Below are 10,449 nucleotides of genomic sequence, written 5' to 3'. Positions count from 1 at the left end.
GCATCGACGCAAGTGGCAATGACGGAGGAGAGAAGGCGTGAGAGGGTTTAACACAGCCAAGTGTCATCTTAACCGATCAAATGAACCCCTCTTATTGCCTTTAAATGCGTCATTCACCGCATACGCCACCTGGTGGACACCTTTGATGGTATATTGGCGCTAATCTCCTCCTCTTCCTCCTTGAGAAAAAATGAACAGTCAAAAAATATATCCTACAGCCAGATTTGAATAAGCAACTTTATATTCATCCTTGCTTTTATCCATACATCCGTTTTCTATGCTGCTTATCCTCATTAGGGTCGTGGGGGTATGCTGGATCATAATTATAATAGGCTGGATAATAATTTCATGATTATTAATGATGATTGATGGTTTAGTCACACAATAATTGAAAATGATCTCGATAATGTTATTCCATACATTGCCATGTGCATGCATTTCTCTTTTCCTCGTCTCTCACCTCCAAACAGGCAGGAAGAGGGTTCACGCTGGTTTCAGGACCTCCGCGCATTGTGTAAAGTAATATACATTTTATTCATAGATTGCAATATATTGTCATATATTTGTATATTTTTTCATTATACTTTTCTTAAGTCTAAATCTTCTCTTTTTCCAAGACCCTGTCTTGTGCATCGTCTCGTGAACTGAGTATTTTGTGACACGCTGAGCTGTTTTTGTTCACATTTGAAGCATCTTAGAAGGGGTTTATGAATTTGATTGACGGAAATAAGATTATTCATTCATTCATTTTCTAATTTTCTACCGCTTATCCTCACAAGGGTGGCAGGGGTGCTGGAGCCTATCCCAGCTGTCTTGGGGCAAGAGGCGGGGTACACCCTGGACTGGTGGCCAGCCAATCACAGAGCACATATAGACAAACAACCATTCCCACCCACATTCATACCTATGGACAATTTGGAGTGGCCAATTAACCTAGCATGTTTTTGGAATGGGGGTGAAAATGCACGCATGCACGGGGAGAACATGCAAACTCCACACAGAGATGGCCGAGAGTGGAATCGAACTCGGGTCTCCTAGCTGTGTGGCCTGCGTGCTAACCACTTGACGCTGTGCAGCCACATCTATACATTTTGCCTTAAAATAATTGATGTTAGCCGAGCAAGCGGCTGTGCTTCCCCAAAAGTCGATTAGCACCTCCCAAGGGAGCATGTTTGAGGCAAATGTTATATTTCTAGAAATGGCCTACCATGACTGAACATTCAAGCAAAGAGCGAAGAGCAACAGCAGCATCTAACCTTTCATGTGTCCTCATGCAATGTGGATTCTCCCTCTAAAGACAGAGTGTATTCTTTGCAGTTGAGATGCACGGTTCAAGCGTATCATTGACCAATTGGTGTCTTCTCTTATCTTCTCCTGCTGGCCTCATTCTCGCAATGGCCAGATGACGATCAATCCCACCCAGAATTGGGTTTCACATCCCGGAAGCAGAGGTGTACACATGGGTCACTTTCATCGACTGGCTGCCGTCGTATGTGTCTATCGTAGCGACCGTAGTGCACTTGCGACCCAGAAAAACATCCATCACAAAGAAGAGTTGTCATGCTTCAGATGAGGAGACAGCATCTTCTCGCTTGTCTGCAACCATATGGAATAGCATTTTTGGACAACAGAAGTTATTTATTGTATCAAAGTATGTAATGCATAGATTTCAGAAATACGTAGCACCTCTGATGAGCAGACCAGGTTGGGGGTCCTGGTTTCCTTGGAATAGAATATTTCAATAGTCTTGGAATAGACGTTGTGCTGGAGAGAAGAGTAAGGCCGTTAGTTGAACCTTGGCTAAGTTGTAATGTGGTTTGTGTCCTGATGGCGTAACACTGGACCAGTTCTCTACTCAGTAACTCATTTCAACTTGTAGAGTGGAGCCCTTTGTCGCTTTTTCCCCTCAAAGACTGCAATAGTAAGTGCCTATCGGCACAAATTAGAGAACAGATAAACACAGTAATAATCATGTGTTTCATATCAGCAAAATGCATGGTTAATTTGTTTCATTAAACCATCACGTAAACTTTCAAATTTTCAAATTACGTACGTTAGCACTATCAATTGACGACGGCCAGCAGAGCAGAGGGCAGTAGTCCACGACTGAAAGTTGAAAGGATGAATAGAAGATAAATCCTTCACCTCCAAGCCATCTTGCACAGCTTCACATGCCCACACATTCACATTTGGTTCGATCAAATTGTGATACGGTTTGACACTTTTTCAATAAAAAAAAATACCTTGCCTTTTCAAATTAGAATTTTATTGAAATTGCCAACATTTTCTCACCTTAAAAGTACAGTTCTGTTGCACAGGCCAAAAATAGACCAGAATATAATATACTATACGTGTGTATGTGATGGAGTTCCATGTGGTGCATTTGTAGCAGCAGAGTAAATATTACACATAAATAAATACATATTATGAAGACATTTTTAAGTTCATGAAACAAATGTATTAAATTTCAGTCAATTTGACCAAGATCATAAATTCACGTTTCAGTTGTAAATGCACTTTTTTAAAAATTTGTCCATCATTAGCAATCCTTGTGTGAAACGTGAACACATATATCTTTCAATTTTCTGTGCATTATAACACCAGAAAACAAGTTCATTTCAGCTAGCTTACAATGCTGTCATTGGGATACACCTACTTTGACTAGGAAGCCCTGTAAAAAAACCTCTACCAAGGTTGCATGGTTTGGTATCCATGAGTAAGACCCTCAAACAATGCACAACAATGAGCCAATTCAAGAAACAATACAAGCAGTTGATGTTTGCTAAATACAAGGATGAATAGTCTTGAACCAGTCATGATGTGCTATTCATATCACTATATTGACACTTACTATGGTACCCATTATGTCATTGTATGGCCATATCACCTCGTACTTCGGTTTGTGACAAAAAAAATATAAATAAATAAAGTTTTAAAAAAACTTAAATTATATTAGGAAAGCAGGAAGTGAACAAATGTAACAGTTACTGATTGTAAAAGTACCAGATGGAGGGGTAGGATTTAATAAGCTTTGCTTCTTCCTACTCCTTTTGTACATGTGGAACTGTGAACTGATTATGGGATGCACTCAATTGTAATCTGATGCATGTTCAAATGAAATTAAACCATTACCATTACCATGCTGTGATCATGCATTGACATGTACACTGATGATAACATGTCATAGTTGCAGTATCTTGCCCTATTTGGATGACTGAAAACACTACCCAAACCTCTTTTCTCTGTGCATTGATACACAGTTATGCTAGTCAACAACAACGTCATGTTAGCTAGCTAATATCAATGCGTCGAGGAAAGAAGTTTGGGTAGTGTCTTAAATCATCCAAATAGGGCAAGATCCTGCAACTATGACATGTTATCATCAGTGTACATGTTAATGCATGATCACAGCATGGATATCAAACCATGCAACCTTGGTAGAGGTTTTTTAGAGGGCTTCATGGTCCAGAGGTGTATCCCATTGACAGGTGTAATCTACCTGAAACTTGTTTTCTCGTGTATTATGCACAGAAAAGGGAAAGAAATGTGTGCTCATGTTTCACATAAAAATAGTGAATGATGGGCAAAATTCCCAAAAGAGTGCAGTTCCCATTTTAGGGGAAGTAACATCCCAATGTGTGTAAAAATTGCAAGAGACATGCCCCCCTGTATTTTCAAACTTGCAAACAGCACGCAAGGCCCATAGGAAGATCATTGAGATGCAAATTAGTTTCTGCATGCATGCAGGAAAATCTTGCATGCAGCCAGGTCGCATTGGCAGGGGAGGTTTGTGTGTGCCGCAGGTTTGTCCTCCAGCTGTACACTGAGGCTCTTCCTGCCTCTGTGGACACACGGCGGTATAGGGTATCGAACATACAAGCAGCTCCCTGGCTGTACGCTGTGGTTCTCCCTTGGTGCCATAGGAAGCCAGTTTGGGCACGCCAGGCCAGCCATGGTGATGAGCAGCTGCTATAGCAAAGGAGGAGGAGTGACACGATCACTCGGCCGCACCAAGTTGGCAACCAGAAGTGTGCCTCTGTGTGACATATTGTTTGATGCACATGCACACCCAACCGTGACCCCCGTGGCAAATAGTGCAACATAAATTGTGTAGTTGCACCCCTAGTACGTACATATGCAAAAAATACACCTTCAAAATAAAAGCATTGACATTTGAATCCACGCATTAAGTCAACTTTCATTTTGCAATTTTGATTAACCTTACGAGGGCAGGTGAGGGAGGCAAAGGGTGATGCAGACTTTCTTTGACGGTAAAATATGTCATACCATATTTGTCATGAAGCCATGGTTGACAATGCATATTCATTTCTTTTTCAAAATACATGAGACATCTATTCTATGAGAATTGGCAAGTGTAAATCTATTCACCAAGACAATGTGTCGCTGTTTGACAATCAGAGAAAGAGCTTCTGACATTTTAGTACTTGTTGAAGTTGGGCTGTGTTGTTTGTCCCGGCCCTGCATTCGAGAGAGGCTGGTTTACTCCATTCATTCATTCATTTTCTACCGCTTATCCTCACGAGGGTCGCGGGGCTGCTGGAGCCTATCCCAGCTGTCTTGGGGCGAGAGGCGGGGTACACGCTGGACTGGTGGCCAGCCAATCATGTGGGAGAATTAATCACTTTTGAAGTTGAATGACAATAAAAATGTGCATATTTGACAAAGGTATGTGAGTTCATATTTTTTGGGGTCAGAGGTCAAAGAGAGTGACAACATGACCAAGGCTGACACATTTGGGGAGTTTTACAGTCCTACTGTACAGATGAGCTCACTCTTAGAATAAGACAGTCTGGTCAGCCTCAGGCCGGTCGTCAATGGACCCTCCAGTGCTGCAGCTGCTGAGGCAGGAATCTGGAGGCTGTGAGAGTAAGCATGCAGATAGGATCTCTGTCTGGGGGGGGGGGTGCGACCGGAGACTAAAATCATTACTGTACGCCTGGTCACGGTGTCCTTGGCTCTTCCGCTGAGCTCTGCCTCACGCGCTCCTCTCCAGCACCAACCCCCGGCTCTGCCTCTGTTCCACTTGACACTTCTACCTCCACAAGGTACATACGCTCCTCTGCTGAGGGCCACACTCACAGGCTCGCAAGGAAATTCACTCCTTTGTCCTGACTAGCAGAAAAAGGTCCTGCGTTTATACGCTAATGTTACAAAGGTGCCTTTTTCTCAGTCAGTCAATAAAAATATTGTAGAAACCATTTCTGAATCATCATATGCGTGATTTTAATGCAGAATGAAAAGTTTTTTTTAATGTCTTCTTTGCTAATTTCTTGACATTTATTTGACATGAAGTACATCAAATGACAACCTCCACCTGAGGAGTGGATTCCAGGTTTATAATGATGTGCATTATTGCTGAAAAGGTAGCACCTATGATATGAAATGAAAGACAATAACCCCGAAACCATAAGTGTAAGTTTTCCTTGGTTCACTCCGGCTGCACCCCTGCCCCAGACTGCAGAAGCAGACTAGAGGCACACCAGAGAAAATGTCAACTAGACCACTCTCCTCTCCTTCTCATTGGCTGATGGACTTCCTCCTGTGTTGTCCTTGAGAATGTGCAGACAGGACCAGATAATGTTCTGACACCAGAAACTCCACTAACACTTCTACTCCCCTCTTGTGCTTCTTTTCTGCTTCTGGTCCTCTCATTGTGATGAAAGCCTGATGTCGGTCGTTTCCTCACTCAGCAATGTGCAAACCCAACACGAACTTCTTGCATATGCTGTAACACCTCAGTCGTACATTCCATTAATATTAACAATAAAAATACGACGGGATCAGTTTTAATGCCGCCTCAGCAGGCGATCGGATTTTCCTTCCACGCCACGCAAGTTTGAGCCTTTAAGTATATTCAAAGCCATGCTCGACCCCGAAATTATTATTATTTTTTAATATATGTTTTTTTCCCCGTCTTTTTCGCATGCAAGGTCAATATCTCCTTTACCGAGTGTTTGTGCCGAAGTCGGCGGAGGCCAGCAGAATGCACCACCCGTCCTCGTCCATCCAGTCACGTCACGTCGCGTGGAAAATATTGCGTTCATGTTCTATAAAATGTGTCCTGTGGCCGGGACGTCTTAATGACCCCACCCGCTACGTTCGCTCCGTGTTACTGGAAAAAAAACCTTGATACATATAGCACTAAAATCATCTGTTGGATTAAAAAGTCAGAGGGAAATATTGCCAATTCAATGACTTTAATAAGCAAAATAGGAAACAATTTCTTCCAAAAACAACAAAAATAAGACAAAACAGAAACCAGCCTGAATGGAAGAGTTCCAATGTATCTATTTGTCATATAAACAGGATTGAGAACGGATCCCCATCATGACAAAGTACATGAAAATGATGAAAACAAAACAACAACCCGCTGCTGCAGTTTCAGTTCGATTTCAACACAGTTGAATCAAAAAAAAAACAAAGATAAAATACATGACTTTTCAACAATAGTTTCAAATGCAAGCACCATGCTTATTCGATATGATCTGACAGTCTGTTAATTTAAATCATTCAAATAAAAACTTTGTTGAACCACGCATCTGGCCAGCAGAACCAGAACGACCAAATAATAACAATAGAAAGACAAATAAACAGATAACATAAAAATCGGTTTTCATGTTGAACATTTGCACCACCTGAATCCCCTTTTTTTTTACTGACCTGCAGAAAAAAATCAGGAAACCACGAAGCATATTAATTTCAAACTTTGCGTAAGAGTCAATCATTATTTAACTGGAAATTTGCAGTACTTTCAAAAAAGAATATTTTAATATTTCATATACCCTCAGCCACTACTGAATATCAAAGCGATTATTTGACTTTTTCATTTATGATATCCAACCGTTTTATTGCATTTGGGTGAAGGAAAAATTCACATGAATTTCATATTTAAATGTAGCTTCTCTGTGTTTCATATGATGCGTTCAATGTCGCGACCACTGCTTCATCACCTCCCGCCGAATATTAATTTGGCTTTGCGAGCCTTCCACATCATTTAAGCATCTAGCATGTCTTCCTGGAGAGGGGGGGTTGTGCAAATGCCAACTTGAAAATTCCAACAACGAAAAAAAACACTCCAAAAGTGCACTCGACACACAAAGTTTGTTGTATTTAAATGCAAGTGAAAAACTGGAAATAAGATGCACTGCTCTCTCAGTCAGCCCTGCAAAGGAGCAACGATAATAGAACTTCCAAATATGAGAAACACAACACAAAGACAGAAAGAAGTTCAAACCAGCCTCCTCAATCTTGTGCAGTTTTGCGGTTGCGTAATATTTACAAGTCCAAATAATAACCCCCTCCCACCCTCCCCCGGCATATGACGCTGCACAGGCAGTCCTGCTGTTCTGTCCCCGCTACTTTTCTCCCCCCCACCCAAAAATATGGCGAAGCGCAGATCAACAACATGCTCTTATTATACATGAGATGATGAACGTACAAAATAGAAATTATTACCATACATGTCCAGCATGCAGGATTAATATTTAATGCAGATTTTTTTCCTTTCTCTAAATATTCGAATATAACCAAGCAGGCAATAAATCAACGAGATGTCTCCCCTGTCAAGGGTTAGTTTGCATAAAGTGGAGTCTCGGACAGGAGAGGTCAGGCCTCCTCGCTGCTCCAGACAACCTTCTCAGGTCATAACAATATTATGGCCCCCACCCCCGCACCTAAAAGTTGCTCAAAGGACGGTCAAAGTTCGACGGTCATCAGTCGATGCTTCTCTTTGAGGGGAAAGAACAAGTCTCTTGCCGCCTGGATGGAAATGATTATATGTGGATACTATCTGGTCTTCTAACGTGGTTATAATTGTTACCTATCATCAACAGCACGGGGGGGGGGGTGTCACTATCTCACCGGTCAACGTGTTCAAGGTGGATGGTGTCTCTAGTTTGTTGTCACAAGAAAACAACTCACATGAAAAACTCTGGCGACGAGGGGTTGTCGCTGGTCGAGCCCGCCTCACGGAAGCCCCCGGTGGGCCCCGAGCCCGCCAGTTTCTCGCACTTGAGTTTGTAGGCGTCCCTCTCCCTGGCCAGGCGGCCGATCTCCGCCTTGAGCTGCTCCACCTGGTTCATCAGCTGCGTCTTCTCGTTCTCCAGGACGTGCTTCTGCTGCACCCGCTTAAACCTGCATGACTGCGCGTAGCCACGGTTCTTCAAGGTCCTGCGCTTCTGCTTGAGACGGATCACCTCGTCCTTGGTGAAGCCGCGCAGGTGTCTGTTGAGCTCCCGCACCGACATGGAGACCAGCTGCTCGTCCGAGAAGCGGTCCTCCACGCTGAGCCCCCCCGCCGAGCCGTGGTGCGACGCCGACTGGCCCAGGTGACCGTGAGGGTGATGGTGGTGGTGGTGATGGTGGCGGTGGTGGTGGAGCGTTTGGTGGGCCTCCGGGGACACCGGGGATGGACTGTCGGGGTCCTGGCTGTTGCTGTGGTGGTGGTGCTGGCCGTGTGGGTGGCTGTGTGCTCCCGCGTGAGCTGACAGTTCCTCGGCATGGTGTGCCATGGCCCCGGCGTAGGGATGGTGGTGCTGCTGGCCGTGGCTGTGGTGGCCGTGGTGGTGATGCTGACCCCTGTAGCCCTCGAAGGCGCCTTGCTGCTGCAGCTGCTGGACGTGCGGAGGCGGAGGGTGGCCGTGGGTCGTTGCTCCAATGAGGGCCTCCACTGCGTCCTCGGGAGTCAGGCTGAGGGTCTGCGGGTCCATCTGCTGGTGGTAGCCGCCGCTGGGCAGCCAGTATAACTCCTCCAGGTGGTTCTTTTGCTCAGTGGGGCTGAAGCTGGGCGACGAGGGCACGGAGCTGCAGGGTGTGCTGATCGGCGTGGAGGACACGGAGCCCTGTGGTTGGAGGCGGTTGCACTGACGCACTCCTCCGCGCTCCAGTCCTGCCAAACCCTCCTTCTTGACGTCAAACTTCATCAGGTCAAAGTCGTTGACATATTCCAGAGCCAGAGGGCTGCTGGGTATCTCCGGGCCCATGCTCAGCTCTGCACTCATGCTGCCGTCGCGACTCTTTTGCGGGTACGCAAAGGAGCTTGCGAGCGTCGACAAAACGGACTTGTGGGTCGGCCTCTGTTCCCTCCTTTCTTGTTTCACGCAATAGTTCTTTTGGGTCATCCAGCGCTGCGCACCGACTTGCTGTGGCATGAAACACCTTGAGGGGAAAGCGCAGGAGGAAAAAAAAACTTTCAGACTCAAACTCTGCACACTGTTTACGTCATGTAGACATGTTCTACTGTGGCATGGGCAACCAGACAAGAGAGGTAGAAAGAAGGCAACTGGCCTCAGTGCGCAATAAAGCAGTCCCTTCAGCAGTGTGCATTCACAACAACTTTCAAAAACAGAAATAAGAAGAGTAAACAAATACCAAGTTAGCTTGTAGCGACGGGCACCAGTCCTCGTTCCAACTTGTTGGTAAGTCCTCTTTTTCTCCAGAAAAATAGAGGGAGCGAGTGGCCAGATTAAAGAGGGCGTCTGATTTTCGCTGAGAAGCAGCTTTTTCCAGCTCTGCACCGCAGAGATTGAGCGCCTCCCTCTCTTTCCCCTTCTGTCTCCTCCACCCGGTATCCAACAGACTGCTCGCTTAGTCAGCCTGAGCTTTATCCTTATAGAGCCCTGTGACGTGGCCCAGAGGCGGGATCCAAGGCGGGCCGCCGTCCAATGGGAGCCCGACCTGGCTTGAAGGAGAAGAGCGGAACGGCGAGTGAGAGGAGAGGCGGGAGTGAGTCGTCTTGACGGTCACAGACGGTCAGTTCACCCAGACGCACAATGTGGGACCACACTACCAGGGCTCCTCTTGCTTCCTTCTCTTATCGCATTTGCAGATCTTTAATGCCCCCCCCAACCCCATTACACGTCCTTACGATGCAACAACCTGTGATGACAGCCAGCTTAAAGGGCTGTTTACTACGCCATTTTAATGAGCCAGAAAGTTAGCACAACAGGCCAACATCCAATCATTTACAATATAAAGTAAATGTGTCATTTATTTTATTTTATTATAAACAGCATTGGTCTGTCACTGGAGCTCATTGGTCATTGTAGATGTATTTATCTAGTAAATACCAACAATGGTATTTCTATAACCTGATCAAACGCTGTTTATTCCAGCGCGCCTACTGTCCGCCACTCCGGGCTCCTCTGAGCGCTCACGCTTTGTTCCCACGCAGCCGTTGCCTCTGGAGCCCAAGTCAGGCTCAAGGCCGCCCCTGCGTGGACAACACACGCACCTGTGCCTCTGCGTGGATACACTGTCCACTAGATTGTGTCTTTGCCATTTACCCCTTGTTTTTAAAGTCCGACAATCGTCGACTTATCAAGACTATTTATAATATATATATTTCGTAACAGACACTTTAGTGTCTCTATATATTTTTTAATTAGGAGTCACAGCATTGGAAACGGCATGCAGAGATGCATAAATGGC

General features: G+C 45.0%; 1 protein-coding gene across 1 annotated transcript; it reads right to left on the bottom strand.

Moving 5' to 3' along the window:
• Nucleotides 1-7,376: 7,376 nt before the first annotated feature.
• On the bottom strand, nt 7,377-9,589 carry mafba (MAF bZIP transcription factor Ba). The gene is made up of 2 exons (XM_058051194.1): nt 9,391-9,589; nt 7,377-9,177 (listed from the first exon to the last, which is right to left on the bottom strand). Exon 2 carries the CDS (start codon nt 9,168-9,170, stop codon nt 7,938-7,940), a length of 1,233 nt encoding a protein of 410 aa, XP_057907177.1. The 5' UTR covers nt 9,171-9,177; nt 9,391-9,589; the 3' UTR covers nt 7,377-7,937.
• Between the last annotated feature and the right edge of the window lie 860 nt (nt 9,590-10,449).

Source organism: Doryrhamphus excisus, chromosome 16, assembly GCF_030265055.1.
Source record: "Doryrhamphus excisus isolate RoL2022-K1 chromosome 16, RoL_Dexc_1.0, whole genome shotgun sequence".
NCBI classification, from domain to species: Eukaryota; Metazoa; Chordata; class Actinopteri; order Syngnathiformes; family Syngnathidae; genus Doryrhamphus; species Doryrhamphus excisus.
This window is presented reverse-complemented; position numbering and strand designations above follow the sequence as displayed.

What these genes read in the sequence shown, in the direction of transcription:
- mafba (XM_058051194.1), bottom strand. Translation starts at nt 9,170, where the DNA reads ATGCCACAGCAAGTCGGTGCGCAGCGCTGGATGACCCAAAAGAACTAT.